A 22,474-nucleotide genomic window follows, 5' to 3' on the forward strand; every position below is an offset into this window, starting at 1 on the left:
CTGCTCAGGATGCAGAGCAGGAGAAGCTCCTGCCCTGCACGTGTGAGATAAGCACAGCGACCCGGGCGCTGCGGGGATTGTCACGCACGGAGCGGCTCCGGGGGGGAGTTGTCACTCACAGATTTATTTTGCAGTCAAATTATCCTCCCTCTTCAATCACTTGCTGGAGATAGGCATGAGAAAGCCTTCCACAGCAGCAAATCTGCTTGAAGCAGAACGGGAACATGCTCTGGGGACTTGTGTGCAGACAGGGCCCTTAAAAACACAGCAGAGAGGGAGAGCAAGGCAGCAGCAACACGGGCTGGAGACACAGAGAGTGACAAAGGGTTTTATGAAATAACAACAGAGGAGCAGAAAACACTCGGCCAGTCCTGAGGAGTTTTTACACAGGATGATGTTCGTGATGCTCTTGTCCAGCTGCTGCACTCCCTGCTCAGAGCATTTAGGGGTGTAGAGCTCTAATCCAGAAGTATTAATCTGGATTAATGAACAAAGATGCTCAACAATCTAAAAAAATGCAGCTGCTGAAGCTCTCATGGCTGTGGGACACATCAGCAGCTTGCTCAGCTGTAGGTCTGATTTCTTTTATCATGAGCAGGGCCCAGTCCCCACAAGGCAGAGTTTGTACCCCTGTCCCCAATCCTTAGTGCTCTGCAAGGGCTTCTTGCTAGGAAACAGCAGCCACCAACCCAAACAACGAATAATTAAATTATCGATAAATTATTGTTGGTGCTGCAGAGTCTGTCTCTGTGCCTTGATTTCTGCTGGAAATGGGATCTGAAAGGCTTTAAAGACTGCTTCCAGCTTTGAGCAAAAACTACAGGAGGAGGAAAGGACAAAACCGGAGAGAACCGGTGCGCAGAGAGGTGGTGCCCCATCCCTGGGTGGGTCCAAGGGGTGGGATGGTGGAAGGTGGCTCTGCCCATGGCAGGGGTGGGACTGCATGGGCTTTAAGACCTTTCCAAGCCACCCCAACCCAATCCAACCCAACCCAGCCCAACCCAACCCAACCCAACCCAACTCAACCCAACCCAACCCAACTCAACCCAACCCAACCCAACCACCCCAGGATTCTGTTCCGTGACCACAGTGCCCTACAGAGCAGGGGGTGCTGGTGGCCGTACCTCGAGGATGGAGGTCTGCACGTGCAGCAGCTGCTCGTGGCCCTGCAGCTGCCTGACGCACACGGTGCAGCACAGCTGGGTGGTGGCGGGGCTGAAGCGCTCCAGCGAGAAGGCGCCGAGCAGGGGCCGGGGGCTGCCGCGCCACACGCGGGAGAACGGCACCTCCTGTGGGACAGGGACACGTCAGGGGTGGGGACACGGCCAGGGGGTACACAGCCAGTGCTGCTCTGATGGGGTGAGCTCGGTAACGGCCCCTGCATCTCCAACCAAACCAAAAAATGAGGATTGGGTTGATGGAACTGAGGTGTGGCAGTGACCAAGAGCTCAGGAGAACAAGTAACAAGAGACTCTTACAAAAGATGCTTAAAGAGACTTCAAAAAGACGCATTTCACTTCCTCCCCCTTGCCAGGATCAGGATTCCTGTGTCTCCTTGGAATCACCTTGTAACCAGAATCCAAGGAAAGGAGCTTCCCACTGAGAGCTGCCCTGGCCCTGCCAGCCTTCCCTTCTCCACCCCAAAGGAACTGCCCTGGCCCTGCCAGCCTTCCCTTCTCCACCCCAAAGGAACTGCCCTGGCCCTGCCAGCCTTCCCTCCTCAATCCCAAAGGAACTTCCCACCAAGAACTGCCCTGGCCCTGCCATCCCAAAGGAACTTCCCACCAGGAACTGCCCTGGCCCTGCCAGCCCTCCCTTCTCCATCCCAAAGAAACTTCCCACCAGGAACTGCCCTGGCCCTTCCCTCTGTCCCCAGCTCCCTGCCTGTCCCCATGCTGGATCCCCAGCAGCAGTAGTAAGATGCTCCCAGTGATAAAGGAAGCATTAGTAAAATGTTAGAAGTGGAGCAACTGTAATTAGATTTTTTTCAGGGTGATGATCTCTGCTTTCACTCTGAGTGGAAGAATCAGTCAGCTGAAAGGAGTTGTGTGAAACAAAGCAGAGCAGCAAGGAGTGCTGGAACAATGAGTGGTTGGAGTATTCCAGCGATGCTTTCAGCTCCACTCTGAGTTTATAATTAAGCTCCTTGCAGACAGAGGGGCTGTAAATCATCTCATGGCCCCAGGCAGAGCTGGATCCTCCGGGAGATGCAGGATGGGAGGCAGATTTGAGCAGCCAGAGGTGCCTGCCCAGCTCCTGCCGTGCCCATCCCTGCTCTGCCTGCACCACCCACAGCTTGCAGGGATCCCCTGCGGGAAGGGAGCCAAGCCCCGGGCAGCTGCTCGTGCCAGGCCAGGACAAACACAGGCTCTGAGCAGGATCTGCAGGAATCCTGGTGCCACCTGCCACCAGCTGCCTTCCAGCAGCTCCTCAGTGTGATTTATTCATCTGCTCGGCCTCAGAGTGGGATTGCTGCTTGTCTGAGACATCATTTCCATAAATCCTCCTCCCCACGCTGCCCAGGGAGGCTCTGCTGCTGGACCAGAGACATTCCTGGAACAGCCTGTGTTCAGTTGTTCCTGCCAGGCAGCACAAGCAGCTGCTCTCACAGGGTGGGATGTAGGAGAGGAACCCAGGGAACACTGGAAGAAACTCCACGTGCAAAAATAGATCCTTTTCTCTATAAAGAGGCTGGAAGCAAACCAGAGCTGTCACCAGACTTTTCACTGCGAGGGAAGCACCGAGCCAGGGGAGGTTCTGCAGCTCCTGTGAGGAGCAGTGATTGTGTTTCTGAGCTGCCCAAGCCATCCCAGTTACACCAGTTATAAAATGGAAATTTTCCTCTGGGTCAGGGCAGCCCTGGTCAGCCCATTCTGGCAGCAGAGGTTTGGCACAGGTTTTTTCCAGCCCCGAGCCCCTGCTCTGATCAGGCTCGAAGTGGCACTTGGAGGTTGAATTCCAGACATTTATTCTTCGTGTTTGGAGAAGGGATTAGGAGACAATAAAATAATCAAAGTGTGGAGCTCTATAATCTGCTGAGGGCAGAAGTGAATTTGTTGCATTAAGAGGAAACTCCTCTGATTTGATTTTCTGTTGGGCACACACTGGCAGGACTGGGACATCCTAACCCTGCTTGGTTTGGCTTTTAAAAAACAGGTGAGTGAGAAGAACAAGCTAAACACCCAAAAGCTCTTCTCCCTAAGAAGCTGAAAAGGATTAATTTATTTCATTTTTTAAGTTGTAGCCCAAATTATCCCCACGTTGTTAACGAGGAGAGGCTTGCTCTGGCTCTGCCTCTGTGTTTATAACTTTCAGAGCCCATTACCCTCATGTTTTGGGGAACGTGGCAACACATTTAAAACAGGGTTTTTGCCAAAATCCTGGAGGATGCAAAACTGTCTCTGCTTCTGGGAGAAGGGAGATTGTACATTCTAATTGAGTGCTGTGTTTTAAAACCAGCCCACTCCATGTGCCAGCACATTCCTTAGGATTTCCAGTCATCAGAATCCTTGGAAATTCTTCTTTTGTTTTGATTTTTCCTTTTCGGTTTTCAACAGCCTCTCTAATTAATGGAGAAGAGAAAAACCAATTTGCTGCCCTTCAGTTCTAATGCTTGCTCTCTGCGTGCTGTGAGTTGAACTCATGGTTACATTTAAATGTCACTTTGAGCCATATTTCCATAGTTATATCAAAACTGGAATGACACATATTAGAAACATCTTGAGGAGTGGTTAAGTTTGAGCAGGAATATTTGCCTTCTGTTGGAGGCAACTGAAATGGGGGAAAGCACAAGCATTTCTGTCAAATGACAAATTTGCAGCATTCTGGTGTAAACGAAATCTGTGTTTGTCAGAATCAAAAGGCAACATGTTTTTGTTAAATGCTCGGGGGGGGGTTAAAGCTTTTTTAAATCAAAGGAACCTTGGTTCATTTGGGTTTTTTTCCCCAGTGCAGAGGGAAGCAGTGAAATGCCAGGTACCTGACAGGCAGTGAAGGGTTTGATTCTCCACAGGAAGGGAGGCACATCCAGCACTGAGATCTGGAGGCTGCAGGTGTTGCCTTTAAAATGCAGAAGTTTGGGTTCCTCCAGCAACTGTCCCCCTTGGAGTCTTTCATCTGAAACCACTTCCTGCAAGGGAGGAGGAGAGAATATTTCCAGGATCAGGAACAAACCCCAAATCCAGTGAGAATCCCTTTCTGTGGGGGTCCCAGGTTCCCCCCCAGTGGAATGCACAGTGGAGTCTCTCTCGTGGGCAGCTGATGGTGTTTATATTTATAAATATTTGATATTTCCCAGAAGGCTGGGTTTGGGCACTGCCAGCCCCATTTCTGGACAGATAGTGCTGGTTGGACACTGAATTTTTGGCTCTCCGATACCCCCAGTGCAGCCCAGCACAGCTGGGGAACTTCTCTCAGGGCTTTTCAGAGCCCTTAAATGCTTCAGGTGAAATCATTCACTTCCATTTCCCACCTCTGGGGCACTTCCAGAATCACTGGACAAGATCCTGAGCAGAGTGAAGGGCAGACTCTGGGCAGGGGTTTGCACTACAGCCCTCCAGAGCTCTGCTCCAAGAGAAATTTTTATGAAATTCGGTGAATTTAAAACATAACGGCAAAAAAAAAAATCACCCCTGCCGGTACTTGAGCAATGTTTATTCCTGTGCTGCTGCAATAAAAACACCAGCGAGGGAGGAAAGGTTGCAGAAGTCTTTAAAAATCAGCAGGCAAGCAGTGCTTCCAAATTACCTTTCTCAATCCACATAAATTATATCAAATGTGTGTCCATCCGGGGGTTTAGTGCTTGTCAGGACCAAAGTTGTCATTAGAGGAGCCCCTGGAATCACTGTGACCTTCTGCAAATTCAATGCTCCAGCTCTCTGAAACTGCACTAATGGATTTCTATTATAAACTGATTTTTCCAGGCATTTAGGTTGGTTTAACCCCTGGTGGTTGGGTTCGTATGAAGGAAAAAAAATGGGAGATGTCAGTTTTTGGTTTCCAGCCACAGAAGGAGCAGATTATTTCTTAACTATTCTCAGAATTTCTGGAGAATGTTGGATGGTTTTGAATGTTCTGTGAGTGCTGCTCTGCCTTCAGTGACACACCTGGGACTCCTCCAGCAGCAGCACTGGGGTAAAACACCAAAAGGACCTGGGTCTCTTCAATTTTGAGAGCCAGGAGTTTCCAGCACACTCAGAACTTCCCAAAGGCCCAAAGCAGCTGCTGGAGGAGCGAGGAGAATTTTCAGCCAGGCAAAAAGTCAAAACCAAGGGAATTTTGTCTCTTACATAAACCTGCACTGTGCAGGATTAACTGCCAAGCACCACTTGGCAACCCCAACTCCGATATTTTATCCAAAACCTCTATAATTCACCATATTTTATCCAAAAACCTCTGACATTCCACATATTTTATTCAAAAATCTCTGTAATTTCCCATATTTCATCCACAAACCTCTGCAATTCCCCATATTTTATCCAAAAACGTGTGAAATTCCCCATATTTTATCCAAAAACCTCTGAAATTCCCCATATTTTATCAGAAAACCTGTGAAATTCCCCATGTTTTATCCAAAAACCTCTGAAATTCACCATATTTTATCCCAAACCTCTGTAATTCACCATATTTTATCCAAAATCCTCTGAAATTTGCCATATTTTGTCCAAAAATCTCTGTAATTTGTCGTATTTTGTCCACAAGCCTCTTTAATTCGCCATATTTTATCCAAAATCCTCTGAAATTCCCCATATTTTATCAAAAAACCTCTGAAATTTGCCATATTTTATCGCAAAACCTGTGAAATTCCCCATATTTTATCCAAAAGACTCTGAAATTTGCCATATTTTATCCCAAAACCCTCTGAAATTCCCTATATTTCATCCAAAAACCTGTGAAATTCCCCACATTTCACCCAAAACCTGCGGAATTCCCCGTGCTCCCCACTCATCCCCTTGCTCTCAGGGCTGCCTCTCTCCACGAACTCGGCTGTCTCAGTGTCTGCACACACCCTGCTCACTCCTGGCAAGGCAGAGAACTGGTAATTATTCTTCTGATCATTTCCTCCAGACTCATCAGGAAGACACCGGCACCCACTAATTGTCTAAGTGTTATAAAGAGGGTAATTAGGAAGCCATTGTGAGCCTCTAACAATCCTTTTGGTGCCTTGCCTTTTATTAGAAGCTTTTCTTGGAAGCACGGAGGCAGCAGCTCCAGTCAGAGCCGTGTTCCCATTCCTGTGCCACAGCAAGAAAGAAAAATTCACCTCACAACTGTTTGCGTTTCAGTTCCCCAAAGAGCAGCGTTTTGTTAAAGCTCCTGAGTTTACCAAAAGCCAGAGAATGTCATTGTTGTGTCCTGGAACTCGGTGCAGGAAAATAATTCTCATTCCAAAGCCAAGGATTTGCCTTTTTTTTTTAAGGAAATGCAGGATAATTGATTTTTGTAAACTAGGGCTGGGTGAGTTTGGGTAGCTGAGAATGTGGCAAAAAATGAGAGAGCAAACAAGAAACTTTGGCTGCCCTAGAGCTCTCAGTGTAAATCCACAACTGCAGGGAATTTAAGGGATTTATTCTAATGGTGCAGCGGTGCTTAAAAAATCCACTATTCTCATTGGGTTAAGGCTGGGGATGCCCAGGGAGTAAAAGGATTTAATGGGAGAACAAAGCAAGCCCAGAGGAGCAAAGCAAAGCCATTTACCTGGAATGCACAAGGGGTGTTATCCACACAATAAACCCTCAGATTGTAATCCAGAGAATTGCAAGACAGGCAGCCAAAAACGGCGACTTTCAGCTGTCGAACGGCGCAGTCTGAGATGGGTTCCCCAATTAGGGCATAAGTTCCAAAGCTGTTTAAGAGAATGTGACAGGCATAAGGATCCAACAGGCAGTAGCAAGAAGTAGTTTCCTCTTCCACAGACATCACTTCCTGCAAAATGAAATTCAGGTTTAAAGAGAATAAAGCGAAGTCGAATCAATAGGCCTCGACAATAGGAGTCATGGCATTAATTCTTTATTTTTATTCAACTGGAATGCAGAGTGTTGCTGGGAGCCAGGCTGCACTCTCAGGGAAGGGGAGAAGGGGGACTGCTTCCCTGAGTAAATATTCCCAATTTAGCCCTGAGTCAGCAGGAGGATTTATGGCCATGCCCTGCACAGAGCTCGCTGTGTACATACAATAATAATATGATGCCTAAGCAATTTTAGCAGCTTTTTTCAAGTGCTCTTGACTTTCTGGCTAATTTTTTCTCCCCAGTGTCAAGTTAAAAAATTACCTTGAAGGTTAAAGTCAATAAGCAAACCTTGAACAATGGCTGGGGTTTGACTTCCTTCCAGAACACCCATTACAGCCACGTTTCCCTTCCTCAAAAAGTCCCTCTGCTCTGCCTCTGCTGCTCAGTCCTGCTCTGTGTCCCCACGTCCCTGTGTCCATCTGTCCCTCTCCTCAGTGACCCAAGCTGTCTGAGGCCAGCACTGCTGGAGCTGCCCAAGGACTGGAGCTGCCCAAGGACTGAGTAAATGTGAATCAGGAAAATGGGGCTGGGAATGGTTTAAAACACAGCAAAACCCAGGCAGGGGCTCAGAGAGGGACAGGACAGAAGGACAGGCTGCATCCATGGCTGAGCTTTGTACCCATAAACTCCTGCACATCTTGGTGAAACACCCAAAACCAATTCTGCTGCTTCTTCACAAAGTTTTTTCGCCATGATTGTTTCTCCCACATGTTTCTCTGTGTCTATCCCCGCCAGAATCTCTGCACAACCAAGAGTTAACTCCATTTCCACGGGCTGGAGCTGGGCTTACCTCCCACTTGCCCTGCTGGGTCCTCCTTTTGAGGTGGATGCTCCAGTGCTGGGGGTCGGCGTGGGCGCAGTGCGGGATGCTCAGGGCGCACGGGGTGCTCACGGCCAGCTCGGGGGGCCCGCAGCTCACCTCGGGCCCCAGCAGCACCTCGGGGCCCTCCGGCTCCAGGCTTGGGGCAGCAAAGACAAGAGTGGCTGTCAGGAGTGAGAATTCACTGAAAAGATTTCAGTTCAAATCCAAGCACCTCCCTCATCTGCTCATTTCTGCTCGTTTCACGTGGAAGCAGCAGCTGGAGATGAAACAAACCCATTAGACCCCATCTAACTCCAATCAGCGGCCGGTCAGTTTAGGACTCTGGTATTTAAAGTAGGTTTCAATTTGTTTAACCCAAATCCAGCACTGAAATTGCTCTGTGCCAGCCAGCCCAGCTCCAGCTGGTCCCGTCCCCACCGTGCTCTGCCTTCAAACGCTGCCATCAACAATATTTTCGCGGGAGTGAAGATAAAACAAATTATGGCTTAAAAAACACAGGCTCATAAATTCTTCCAGATTGAGTGCGATCTCCCCGCTTTGAAAACCCATTTGCATTCTGCAGGAGGAAGGAGCTCAGTGACTTTTACAGACTCAGGGACAGGGCTGTGCTTGGAATTAGGGCCGGGCCAGGTGGAGCCGTGGCTGTGGATCGGGGACAGGCAGGGGAGATCCCACCTGAGCTCCAGGGATTCTCCTGGGCTCAGTTAATGCTCCATCCCCTGCCTGCTGCCTTCCAGAGATGTGGAATCTGCTTCTCTTCTCTCCCACTCCAACAAAGTGGACCCACTCCCACACCCAAGTGATTTCTGTATCTCTTGGAATAAATCCCCGGGCAGGAGCGGTGCCAGAGTGGAGGAGAATCCCTTGGACACTGAAGCAGCAATTGAAACCTCTTGTCCTGCTGGTTTTGCTGCTGTTTGGTTGTATTTTAATCCATTTGGGTGGTGTGATCCCCATGATTGGTTTCTAAATCACTGGGTGTGCAATTCCCTCTTCAAATGAAAGCAAATGGTGTTTCCAAGATAAAAAATAAGAAGAGGAACCTCAACCAAGGTAAAAATTAGGGAAAGAATCTCAAACAATGTAAAAACAAGAAGGTACAAGAATAAAACCAGGATATAAAAAGGGGAAAAGCCCAAGGTGACTTGGGTACCCCATTCCAGTGCCTGTGCTGACACCCTGACGTGGAGCTGTAGCTGTGGGTGCCCAGAAAATTCCCTTTCCAACCCCCATTCCTGCTAAAGAGAGGCTGGAATGTTCCAGTCTGTGTGTACAAGTGTTGGTGAGAGGGAGACTGCAGGGGAGGGGAAAAAGGCACAACAGGGTAACAAAAAATGGCCAATTCCTTTTTTTCCTTCCTCAAGTGCCACAATAATAAATTCTGCTGAAGCCTCGGTGCTTCCAAGTGTCTGTAGGATTCTCAAGCTAAAAAAAAACCTCAAAGCACCCCCAGAGCCCGAGGTGCTGAGCTCCTCCTGAGCAGGGAGAGGAGAAAGGAGCAGCAGGCACAAGAATTCCAAGGGTTCCAAGGGAGCAGCACTCCAAGGCCATTTCTGTGTCCCTCTCAGGGTGCCAGCAGGGTGGTGACCCCAGCAGTGGGGACAGGAGTGGCTCCTGCATGTCCCACCCCAAACCCGTTAAGGGAGGCAGAGCCATGACCCCGGATCTCTCACCTGGACTCCTTCTGGGTGATGGCCAGGTAGATTTCCCAGGAGCTCTCCTCTGGAATTGCCCCGTGTGGAATCAACAGACTGACCCCTGGAAAAGAGCGAGGGCAGGGCTGACCCTTGGGAAGGGCAGGGGTGTCAGGGACAGGGAGCCCTGAGGGAATGTTCCTCTGCATTCCTCTTCTCACAAAGGAACACAAACTAGCAAAGGAAATAAAGCTGATGCTTTTCCATTAAAGGAAAAGACATCTTATTCCCCAAAAAGCCTGTTGGAAGCTCTTTCCTTTTTGAAATCCCACATTGTGGGATCCCAGGGAATCTCCCCATGGAGATTGTGATCCCCCCTTTGTCCCCACACATCCCAGCTCTTGCAAGTGATCCCATTCTCCTTCCACACCACCAGAGTGGATCAGCAGTTAACAGGGCAGTTTTCCACCGGGTACCACTGCAATTAAACTGCTTTATCTCATTCTCAGGAGAGGGGGGATGTGTTTGGCTTTGCATCTGTCACACCATGCAGAGCCTTGGTGAGGCACTGACTCGATCACACTGGAATTTACAACTGCTTGGCACAGCTGATCTTACATAAAGGCAGCAAGGATTACATAAATTTCAAGTGGACCAAATACATATTTTAATAATCTAATTGATGGGGCTATCATTACATAAAGTAGCTAAATATACAGTATGAGGGAATTCTTAATTCATGCCTTAACTTTGTGCCTCTGCAATGTTCCTTCCTCAGCACAAAACCAGTCTGTGGAGAAATGAAAACATTCCCCACGTTGTGCATGCCTGGGTTGTCACTGTTATCAATCCTCTCTAAACACAAACCACGTTTTTTATGGTAACCTTTAAAGCACCCGTTTTGTGGGACATGAAGGATAAAGCTCTAAATCATCCAGTTCAACCAGAGAGCAGCAGATAATCCTGGAGCCACTGCTCAAACGAAAACAGAGCTGAATTTAAAGTGAATAAATATCACTGGAGTTGAAGGATGATAACACCGAGCTGGCAATGGGGCATCTGGCTTTTTGTGCTGCCTTTTGGGGAGAGAAAACACCCAGGGTAAGGGCTGGGATTTGGGGTGATGCAAACACAGCTGGGCTGTGACCCTGCCAGGCTCTGATCTGCTGTGCAGCTCATTCCACAAACGATCCTGCAGGTCTGAAACACCCCACAAAGCCCCAAGGTCACAAAACTGTCACAAAGCAGAGGGAGCATCTCAGCCTGGGACAGGGGCCCTGCTGTGGGAATCTGGGGAGCTTTTTGCTCCAAGAAAGGGGAACAGGCAGGCAGGAGGGGCAGGAGCTGGGCAGTGGGGCTGTCCCCGGGCCTGGCTGCTGTCCCTGTATCCCCCAGGGCTGTGGGGCTGGAGCTGCTGCTGGAACGTGAGCCCTTTATGTAAGATCCAGGGCCGACCCTTCCCGGGGAGCCTCTCCTTTGGAGCAGCATCCAAGCAAGGCACAGCTTTGATTAATGTGACTTTCATGCTGAAGACATCAAGAGAGGCAGTAATTTAAAACAGTTCAAACAGGCATAATGCCTCTTCAGCCCAGGCTTCCCTCTGATCACTCGTGTCCTGTGTGGGCAACGTGCCCTACTTCCAAAATTTGCATTAACGGGGCCCCTACTTCTTCTTTTTAAAAAAATTCATTTTTAAAAAAAAAATCAGTTATAAAACACTACATCAGGCAGCCTCATCTGAAATTCCTTTATGTGCTTTGATGGTAAAGAAGCCACCCACCTGTGTTGGGGACCACCAGGCGACCCCCCAGGTGCCCGAACAGGGCCGTGCTCCTGAGCTCGCTGCTGCTGGAGATGGAGGCCAGGTTCTGGATGAACATGGCCTTGTTCCTGGCCTGGATGCTCCCGAAGGGCCTGGGGCTGCCGTGGGGGAAGGTGCCAGGGTGGGCCTTGCCGTGGTACTCGGCCCTCTCGGTGACACCCAGGGACACCATGAAGGAGCTCTGCACCTTGACCTTGATGTCGGCCAGGGGGTTGAAGAGGGAGGACTCGGTCATCAGCTCCTTGTCCAGGGGGTCCTGCAGGCAGATGGGGCCGCTGTAGGTCCTGCTGACCGTCAGCTCGGGCTGCAGGGACGAGTTCAGCAGCAGGGAGTTACCTGTGGGGACAGCAGCAGGCATGGAGGGGACACCTCAGCAATCCTGCCACCCTCCCCGAGCTCTCAGAGCCCAAAATCTGACACTCTGTGTTTGGCACGCCTCAGGCAGCTCCAGAGTGCAGAATAATCCAAGGAGGAGCCTCCTTTGGTTGGGATTCACGTCTGTGTGTTTGTCCTTTTGCCTCCCTTGTTGTTTTCTTTCCTTACATTAAACCCCACTGGGTGACAACATCTTCCTGCAGACCTTTTACACAAACCCACAACTTCGTGCCTGAGGGAAACTGGGCTGAAAGGGAGGTGGGACAAGAGTGATACAGGGAAGACACCACAGTTATTCATTTTGAGGTGTTTTACCTCAGAAAACACCCTGAAAAATGAGGAGTGGATGGATTTAGGGCCTGAATCCTCTGGCTGCTTGGTTTTGTGGTGGGGTCTTTTTCTTTGTTTGGTTGGGAATTTTCAGAGCATCCAGAATGAAAGGTTTTAAGCATTAAGCCAAGCAAACAATTCCCCAGACTCAAAACAAGATTCAGACTGAACCACAAAGGAAAACATTCTTGTTTGAGACAGTCATTGAGATTTACACAGCCCTAATTAAAGGTTTGGATTTAGAAATGGATGAATGAACTTCCTTCAAACGTCCTTGTCTGCCAAGCCCTTTTGCCAATTTCTTGCAAGTCATGCTTGGTGAGGAACGTCTTCAGGAAATAAAGAAACTGTAAAAACAACCCCACAAAACCCCCCCAAACAAACTCTGCAACATATTTCCCTTTTCTGAAGAGAGAACAGAGACATGGGGACACTTTCACACCCTGCCCACGCTCCCACCCACCCACAATCAGGCAGGTCTGAGGTAGAATGGCAGCACAGAATCAATAAACATCCTGCTTTCATCCCCGCTTCTCTCCCTCCCCACCTTCCTGTTCGGAGGGAATAACATTCCTGGAAACCTGAGAGCTGCTTTTAGTAAAGGTTTTGTCCATATTTTATGGCACTGGTGGTGTTTTCTAGAGCTTTAGGGGTCCAGTCTTACACACATTGATTTCCCTCAGTGCCTGTGTTACAGCAGCTTACAAAACACTTCCAGCTGGGGGGCTGAGATTATCAGGAAAAGAATAATTCCTTTTATTGGAGGGAAGGAAAGCTCTGTAACTGAGAACAGGAGGAGCTCCAGCTGTGGTGCCTGGGCTTGCTCTGATTCGGTTGCTTTGCTTTAATTTGAGCTTTTCCTAAATCAGTGTAGGAGCTGGGGATTTTGGAAGGGACACGCGGATTTTGGAAGGAACACGGGGATTTTGGAAGGGACGTGGGGATTTTGGAAGGGATATGGCGATTTTGGAAGGGACATGGCGATTTTGGAAGGGACGTGGGGATTTTGGAAGGGACATGGCGATTTTGGAAGGGACATGGCGATTTTGGATGCTGGACAGCACTCCTAAAGCATCTGGAGTGTGGCCAAGGAGGATCCTGTGTTTGTGGGCCAGAGCAGAGCCAATTCCAGGTCGCTGTCCCTGCCCTGGCTGCCCCAAACCCCCTCCCCAAACGCAGGCGAGCCTGAGCAGCGGGAGCTCTGCAGAGAAGAAAGGAAATCGCCGCACTAACCTTGTCTGACTGTTTTAAAATTAAAAGTCTGGAAGCCTCCCGTGAGTGCAGAGGAATCAATGACATCCACGCCGTACTCACTCTGACTGCGCCGGTACAGGGTCACCCCCAGCGCCAGCACGGCCACCGCCAGCACCGCCGCCGCCAGCCCCGAGTACAGCGCCACGTCCCCGCCGCGCTCCACGTCTGTGGGACAGAGCTGTGTCAGGGACAGGGACAGGGGACATGGGGATGTGGGGGACATGGGGGGTGTGGGGGATGTGGGGGGACAAGAGCTGTGTCAGGGACAGGGGACATGGGGACACATGGGGACATGGGGGGTGTGGGGGGACAAGAACTGCAGAAGGGACAAGGGACATGGGGGATGTGGGGGGACAAGCGCTGTGTCAGGGACAGGGGACACGGGGACATGGGGGGTGTGGGGGATGTGGGGGGACAAGAGCCATGTCAGGGACAGGGGCACGGGACATGGGGACAGGGGGATGGGGGGGTGTGGGGGACATGGAGGGGGACAAGAGCCGTGTAAGGGACAGGGACGGGGGGGTGTGGGGGACATGGGGGGTGTGGGGGACAAGAGTTGTGTCAGTGACAGGGGACACGGGGGATGTGCAGGGACAGGAACTGTATCAGGGATGGGACATGGGGACATGGGAGACAAGGGGATATGGGGGGTGTGGGGGGGACAAGAACTGCATCAGGGATAGGGGACATGAAGGATGTGGGGATATGGGGAATGTGGGGGGACAAGAGCTGCGTCAGGGACAGGGGACATGGGGGACATGGTGGATGTGTGGGATGTGGGGGGACAAGAGCTGTGTCACGGACAGGGGACATGGGGGATGTGGGGGGATAAGAACTGTGTCAGGGACAGGAGACATGGGGACATGGGGGACGTGAGGGGAAGAGAACTGCGTCGGGGACAGGGGACATGGGGGGTGTGGGGGGACAAGAGCTCTGTCAGGGACAGGGGACATGGGGACATGGGGATATGGGGGTCAAGAATTGCATCAGGAATAGGGAACATGGGGATATGGTGGACACAGGGGGACATGGGGGATGTGGGGGGACAAGAACTCTGTCAGGGACAGGGGACACAGGGACGTGGGGGATGTAGGGGGACCATTTAACCAAGAAAATACTCCTGCAGAATTTCTGCTGTATTTTCAAGTAATCTCCAAATAAAAAACAGTTCTGCTTTTAACACGTTCACAACTTGCTGGGAAGGAAAAAGAAAAGCCACCAAGTCTGCATGGAAGCATCAGCTCTGGGGAGGAATCCTCCTTCTGTGGCAGGCCAGGAAACCACATTGAACAAACTTGTAAGGTGACAAAATTCAGCTTCCTAGAACAATTCCATTGCCACACAGAGTTTGTTGGTTTTTTTTTTCCCCTGAAACCTTTTATTTCCATGAGATCCCCCCTTGAAAAATGCTGTAAAGAGAATTTTAAGCTCAGTTAGGGATTGCAGAGAGTGAGACACTGGCTGACAATGCAACAATGGCAGAGGCCAGGCAGAAAAAGCAAATGCAAAGCCCCAGGGTCACGAAGGCAAACTGGAAACATCTCAGATGGGACCAAAACAACACAAAGCCCAGTCCAAAGCCCCACTCCCACAGCTCTGCTTTGTTCCCCAGCACCAGGTGCAGAAAAGGAAGCACAGGCAATAATTACATTTCTATTTCTTCCAATTTCCTATTCCCAAGTTGCTTTGTTGTTACAGGGAATTAATTACGAAATGCTATTGTTGAGTTAATTTCTGTGGGTAATTAGAGCAATGAATGAGGCGGGAGGAGGGAGGGGATGGATCTCCACAAACCCAGGAACAATTGGGGTCTTTCCCTTCCCGGGGAGAGCTCGTGGGTTTTGCAGCATCTCTAACTCTTCCCTTTGGATCATTGCTTTAAAAAAGGAAAGTGCTGGAAATGGGAATTACCCCTCCTGCCTTGCTGGGATGAGAAACGATTGAGTCTGAGATGCAGAAATATCCTGGCAGGAAAAGCTTCCAGCCCCAGCACAGCAGGGGAGGATCCCAGAGCTGAGCTCCTGCTCCCCTCCTCAGGTGCTCACTGTAATTGCCATTTCTGGCCCTAAATCCCCTCAGGTGCTTCAGCATCTCCTTTTCCATCGATTCCCTTTCAGGCAATTCCCCTTCCCCACTTTTAAACTGTTGTCCGTGGATTAAAGATGAGAAGGGGGGCACAAAATCCAAAAAACTGGGAGCAGTTTGACTCAAGCAAAATCCTTCTGAGGAGAAGAATTCTCTTTTCATTGACTCTGAAGTGTCTCCAGGGCTTGAACTGGAGCCTGGTCCATAAATTTGATGATTAAAACCTCTCACAGGAATTCTTGCTGAGGGTCCTTCCCTGCAGTGAGTTGGTCATGGCTCTGTTCCCACAGCCAGGAAAATGCCCCACAAACCTCAGGGAACACAGAGCTCAGAGGCAGAGGATCCTTCCCAGGCTTTAGTGGGGTTTTAAACAGCTTCATGCTAAAAGGGCAAACCCAGAGCAACTCATATTCCTTGAATTATTCCAGGGAACACAACTCCATGAGAAAGGAGCCTTTATTTTTGGTTTGGGATTTAGAAACAACCACTATTTGTTTTTTGTTTTGTTTTGTTTTGTTTTTTTTAAGTAATTTTTACCTCTTCACCTTCTGATCTTTTCTTTTGGAGAATCCCTTCCCCGGGAGATGACTGGAAATTAAGGGAAGGAGGAAGACGTGGGAAATCTGGGGGAGCAGGGTGAAGTTCAGCTTTTCTTTTTTTCCCAGAAGGGAACAAAGTGGAAACCAAGCAAACAAACCAGAAAAGCAAACATTTATAGTCCACCAATTATTCCTTAATGAGCTGTGTCCTCCCGGCCCAGGGGTGGGAGGGACCCTGGCAGGCACCACAAATTTTATCCCTTTCTGCTCCAGGATCCTTGTTTGTGGTAATTGCAACCCATTTTTCACTCCACCTCCTGCCACTGTTACACAACATTTATTGAAAGCACATTTGATGGTAATGAAGTTTCTATTAACTATGATTAAGTTTCATAAAGCACCTGAAGATAATTTAAGATGTGCAGGAGCAGAAAGTGAAACATTTGGTTTAGTGCATTAGGAGAGGTAATTGATTAAATTATCTCATTTACAAGGAGAGCTTTGCAGGAGCTGTGCAGGGCCCTCCTCCCCAGCTCCAGCAGTAGATCCCAGAGGTTCTTCCCAGGGATGGGCTCTTCCCCATCCCTCCCACAGCCCAAAATCCTTCTCCTCACTCTTGGAGCACGGGGATCACGAGTCAGGAGCTCAGGGAAGAAATCCTCCAGGCTGTCCCTCAATGATCTTCATCCCTGGCTCTGATTTTGCATCCCTGATGAGTGGGGAAGTCCTGGAGCAGCTCCTGTGAGCTCTGTGTCCCTGCCCCAGGGTGGAACTGAGCCCTTTCCATCTCCAAATCATCCCCACCGCAGCTCGTTTTTGGGTAAATCACAGAATCCAGAGATTTCACTGGGATTCTCTCAGTTTCCTCTGTGAAATGGAACTGCACAGACAAAAAAGTGAGCCCGCTACCAGAGCAGTGGCCCATCAGGGCTGATTTTGGGGACACCCAGACAAACCCAAAGGTTCAAGGCATCCTCAGCCCCTTTTGCAGATTTTGGGTATCCTGAGAGAAAACTAAGCACCAGGAATGTAAAATCACAGAATCACCAAGGGTGGAAAAGCCCTCGGAGATCACCAAGCACCACCAAGGGCAGCACCAGCCACGGCCCCAGGTGGCACCTCCAGGGGTGGGCACCTCCTGGGCATCCCCTGCCAATGCTCTGCAGCTCTTTCCAGGGGGAAATTCCTGCTGATGTCCCACCCTGGCACAGCTCAGGGCCCTTTCCATGAGGAAATTCCTGCTGATGTCCCACCCTGGCACAGCTCAAGGCCATTTCTAGGGGAAATTCCTGCTGATATCTAACCCTGGCACAGCTCAAGGCCCTTTTCATGGTGAAATTCCTGCTGATGTCCCACCCTGGCACAGCTCAAGGCCCTTTCCAGGGGGAAATTCCTGCTGATGTCCCACCCTGGCACAGCTCAGGGCCCTTTCCATGAGGAAATTCCTGCTGATGTCCCACCCTGGCACAGCTCAAGGCCCTTTTCATGGTGAAATTCCTGCTGATGTCCCACCCTGGCACAGCTCAAGACCCTTTCCAGGGGGAAATTCCTGCTGATGTCCCACCCTGGCACAGCTCAAGGCCCTTTCCAGGGGGAAATTCCTGCTGATGTCCCACCCTGGCACAGCTCAAGGCCCTTTCCAGGGGGAAATTCCTGCTGATGTCCCACCCTGGCACAGCTCAAGGCCATTCCCTCTCCTCCTGGCCCTCGTCCCCCTGGTCTCCTGCCCTGTTGGGGTGGCAGAGCTGCAGGTGCAGGACAGCAGCCCTGGGATGATCCCAGGCACAGAAACACCCTCCAGGTGAGACAGGAGGGAGCTGAGCAGGGCCAGAGCCAGCAGCAGAACCAGATCTGCACCAGGAACCCCAAACTCTTGCAGAAATTCCTTTTTTTCCTAATTCCAGGTGCTGCAGAGGTCGATCCCGAGCCGAGCCAGGGCTCCCTGTCAGGAATTGGTGGGGATGAGCACTCCCCTGGCTCGCTGAACCTGGGATCACACAGCTGCTTTCAGCACATGCTAAAGCCTCTCATAAAACCTTGGCTCCTACTTAGCTCCTAAACAAATAACCCAAACGGCAGAGGAGACGAGGAAAATCATATTTACAAGAGAAAAAAAAAAGATCTTTGGGATTTTATTTCATGAGGAGGTTTTTTATCTGAGAGGGAGAGGGAGAGGGAGAAAGAGAGAAAGTTGCACTTAATAAATTTACATGGAGCATATCTATCTCCTATATTGCTTCTGTCTCACTCTATAAATGAAACATTTTCTCCTCGTTTGCTGACAATATGAATATTTTATGTTGTCCATGTTTTTCTCTTCATCTTCTCTTTTTTTTTTTCCCCTCTAAATCCCTATCAGGAAGTTCCTTTGCAGCAATTTCTCACTTGGTTAATTCAGGTTATTTGTTGGCTCTATTGGATGCTGTTGTTTATTTACACCTCAGCAAGAAGGAAGTTCAATACCTTGCAGTGGATCATTGGCAAAGAGACTCAGGTCAGAATTAATGATTCCTTTGTGTGTGTGATCTATGGAAAGGCTGGTGATGGGCACTTCAATTAGTTATAAGATATAAAAATGCCCAGTTTATTCACATTTTTGTACTAAACACCCCCAATAATGGCACCTCTCCGTGTGTACATGAACACACACATCCATGTGCCCCCAGCAGATGGAAATATGGGACAAAAGGGGTTTTCTGTGGAACTGCAGCTCTCAAAAATTACCCTTCCCTGCCTCATGCCAATCACTTGAGTCATCATTTATAACCTAAAACCTGCCAAAGTTATCCCTAAAATTGGGAGAGTCAGGCACATTATGAGGCTCCTCTCTTCATTTTAATGTTTGTGAGGCTGCTCAGTTTAGAAATACTTAACCCAGAAGATCACTGGATTTTTGGCTCCTCACCAAAAACCCGGTGGGATGAGGTTTTTATTTCCCTGCCCAAGGCTGGTTTTGGTTTTGCAGGAAAATGAGGCACAAAATGACCCAGAGAGGAGGGTCAGACTGGAGTCTGCAGTGGAGCAAAGCCTTCCCTGCTGCTGGCTGCACCAAACTGCAAAGATTTCCCGTGGAAATGGAGATTCCTGGGTCCAGGAGCCTCCTGGCAACAGCAGCAGCACTGCTTGGAAAATGGAAAACAAAATGATTTGTGATTGTGCTGTGATTATTCGGGGTGCATTAGTAAAAACATGTTTGCAGGTCGGTCCTTGTGGCCCTACTTGTTTGTTTTGGTTTTGGGCACTGAGAGAAGAAATCAATAGGTTTTGAAGTCGGGAAAAATAACTTTAAAGCAAACAGATAAAAGTAAAACAAAAAGCTCTCAAAAAAACAACAACCCTCTCTTTTATTAAGCAAAGAGAAAGCTTTCACCTCTGCAGGAAAGAGAGAGAAATCCAGCCTGGCAAAGCATCCAACTGGGAATACTGGGAGGGAATAAACACTGGGAGAACAAACATGTAGAAGACCAGTGAGGTACTGGGACTGTCTGGGGCCCAGGGAATCGATCTGGCAGCCCTGGAAATCTTTCATCCCCACATGAATCTTCTTCCTGCATCCAAGTCTGGGTCTGCACAAGAGTTGTAAGTTCCAGGAGAAAATCCCTGAAGGAAAAGCTCTTCCAGCTGCTCCTCAGCAAGGGCTGGACCTTTGGGATCCTCCCAGGGGATCCAAGGCCAGAGGGAGCTCTGGGATGTTCCTCAGTGGTGTCTTGGGGTTATTCCCCAACTCTCCAGTCAGGGACTGAATAAAGAACCCCAGAGTTGATCCATTTTATCCCCGTTCCATTCTCTGCCTCCCAAGGATCAGGATTTTCCCAGGCTGGCTCTTCCCTGGCACCCTCCATTCCCATCCTCCCCTTCAGCTCATCCTGATTTGTTAACCAAAGGAATGTTGCTATTTCTGCCTCACAGAAGGAGCAAAGTTAACGAGTTGTGCCTGATAAAAAACCTCCAAGAGATTGGTTTGCTGTGGCTCAGGGCTGCATTTCCTCCACAATTCCCCACGGGATGAGAAGCGGAGCAGGAAAGGCACATACTGGAAGATGAACAGGGGAGAAGAGATTTTTTTTTTTAAAAAATAGGCTAATTGCATCAATTCCTGTTAGCTGAGGAAGCAATTACAACCCTAAAAACAACGAGGACATAGGGACAGCTCCAGCTCGAGCCATGAAGGAGGGACAGGATGACACCTGGAGGGAGAGGATTAACCTGGAGGGACAGGATGACACCTGGAGGGACAGGATCAACCTGGAGGGACAGGATCAACCTGGAGGGAGAGGATGACACCTGGAGGGACAGGATCACACCTGGAGGGACAGGATCACACCTGGAGGGACAGGATGACACCTGGAGGGACAGGATCACACCTGGAGGGACAGGATCACACCTGGAGGGAGAGGATTAACCTGGAGGTGGAAGGAGCAGCAGACACAGAACTCTCCAGTCCAGCTGGACCCACAGGGAAATGCAGCTCCTGGAGCACAGGACAGGGCTTGGAGCCACCTGGGACAGGGGAAGGTGTCCATGGAAGGTGTCTCCATGGAGGAGAGTGGGACTGCAGGGCTTTAAGGTCCCTTCCCACCCAAATCAGGGTTCTGGGACTCCGGGAAAAGGAGGGAATGAGTTTGTGTGGCCCCAAAGGCCTCGCAGGGCAGAGCTGAGCCAGCTCCCTCAGTGCCAGAGGCTCCCTGGCACAGTCCTGGCCCTGTCCCTGTGCCCCCAGGCATGGGTGGGGTGTGGCAGTGCCCCCACAGTGGGTAAAGGAGGGAATTTGGGGCAGGACAGGAGCATTTCCCACTGGCAGTGCTCCTTCAGGCAGTGACCTGAGTGGGGCCACCTTGAGCTGGCCCTGGGGACACCACTGACAAAGCCAGGGGGTGGCAGGTCCCCTCTGCTGTCACACCTCCACTTGCAGCCTCAGCTGCTGCTCCTCACGCCCTTCCCACGTCCTCCTGCCAGCCCCCCACAGATATGCTGATGGGATGGATTTGGGATTGAGCCAGCCATCAGCAGGAATAGGAATTCATCAATGGAGAGGAGAGAGACCCCAGGAAACATCCCAGTCCCTGAGAGCTGAGTGAATGGCACTGCTCCCAAACCTCTCTGGTTATTCTTTCTTGAAACACAGGGAAGGAAAAAGAAATTAAATTACATTTCTGTCCTTGGCTACCTTGGAGCTGTTCTGTAGCCCTGGGAATTTTAAGTGCTGGGATCCACAGCCAGAGTGCTGAGTGTTCCCTCCCACCAAACCCCAGCAAAATCTGATTGCAGCTCTCAGCTCAGGTACCTCTGAAGCCTGAATAAATACACAGGATGCTCTCTGCCACTGGGAAAGTATTAAAATCTCAGGGCAGAAAAAAAACCAGAGTTCATTTTGTTTATAAGAGAAAAGGCAACGCAGAACTACAGAAACAAGGACAGAGGGCTGGTTAAACACAACATTACAGAAAACAGACACATCCTTGTTTACATCTCCCAGCCCTGGCACTCCTGATGGCTCCCAGGGCTGCTGTTCCACCTGACGAGGTGACAGCCCCTCCACAGGGACAGGAGCAGGCTCAGGGCAGGGATAAACTCACAAATTCCTCCCGTGTGCGGAGCCTGCGCAGCTGCAGGGCTGCTCTGCCCAGCTCCCGTGCTGGGGGCAGCAGCAGCTTCCCAGTGCCAGATGCTTCCCAGACACTGGTGAAGGGCAAAGCCTTTCCCAGGGAGCTGCAGATCTGCCTGGCTTTAACTCCTGCTAAAGGCAGCAAAAGGAGCAAACTCCGACCTTGACCGGCTCCTGCACCCGCAGCTCTCCCGGGGGCTTTGCCCGTTTGCTTGCAGGGAAAGGCTGAGGAAGCACATTTGGTCGTGGAGGTGTGAGTTCCACCCTGCAACCCCCCTGGATTTGGGATTTTAGCATCACCTGATCATTCACAGGCAGAGAATGAACAACGCAAATCCATAGACCCGGAAAACTTCAAACTCCGCACGAAAAACCAAAAAGCCACCTCCCTTTTCACGGGAAGAGCTCCGACACAAGACCCACGCAGCTTCCCTGGCCTTCAGGCCATGCCAAACCCCGTTCCCAGCCCCGTGGCACAGCTCACCTTGGATGCAGAGCCCCTCGGTGCAGTTCTCGGACTCCTGGCTCAGGCCCTCGCAGTGCTTGCCGCCGTTGCGCGGGGCGGGCGCGGCGCACTCCCGCACGCGCAGGTGCTCGCACTCGGGGCTGCACACCGACCACTCGCTCCACACCTCCCAGCCGCCGTCCACTGCGGGCCCAGGGAAGCACAGTCAGCTCTGCCTGCCTCGCCAGGGAGCGCCTGCAGCAGCCCTGTTTCATCGCTGCCCTCCGTAACTCTGCTTCTAAGCCAACTTTCGCAAGATAATTAATGCTTTTAACAAAGTTCTTATCTCAGGTGTTGCCATGATATTTTATGAAAAATCCTTTGCTAGGATTTTTTCCCTCCTGAGGAGCTGAAGGCCTCAGGAAAGAAATGTAAACAATAACTATCTGCTGCTTGGAATGCAACAGGTGCAGCTGTGATTGGTGCATGTTGGTTGTTTCTAATTAAGAGCCAATCACAGATGCAGCTGCATCGGACTCTGAGAGTCACAAGA

General features: G+C 50.2%; 1 protein-coding gene across 1 annotated transcript in view; it reads right to left on the reverse strand.

The window, feature by feature from the left end:
- UNC5D (unc-5 netrin receptor D) overlaps window positions 1-22,474 on the reverse strand; it is a 92,413-nt gene that overhangs the window by 5,033 nt on the left and 64,906 nt on the right. The window contains exons 7-14 of the mRNA XM_064400593.1: window positions 21,961-22,125; window positions 13,227-13,412; window positions 11,247-11,624; window positions 9,506-9,590; window positions 7,800-7,968; window positions 6,697-6,924; window positions 3,980-4,129; window positions 1,125-1,289 (exon numbers count right to left, since the gene is read on the reverse strand). Coding sequence (XP_064256663.1) covers window positions 1,125-1,289; window positions 3,980-4,129; window positions 6,697-6,924; window positions 7,800-7,968; window positions 9,506-9,590; window positions 11,247-11,624; window positions 13,227-13,412; window positions 21,961-22,125 — 1,526 coding nt within the window. The remainder of the gene's footprint in view (window positions 1-1,124; window positions 1,290-3,979; window positions 4,130-6,696; window positions 6,925-7,799; window positions 7,969-9,505; window positions 9,591-11,246; window positions 11,625-13,226; window positions 13,413-21,960; window positions 22,126-22,474) is intronic.

The sequence above is a fragment of the Passer domesticus genome, chromosome 28 (assembly GCF_036417665.1).
Source record: "Passer domesticus isolate bPasDom1 chromosome 28, bPasDom1.hap1, whole genome shotgun sequence".
Taxonomy (NCBI): domain Eukaryota; kingdom Metazoa; phylum Chordata; class Aves; order Passeriformes; family Passeridae; genus Passer; species Passer domesticus.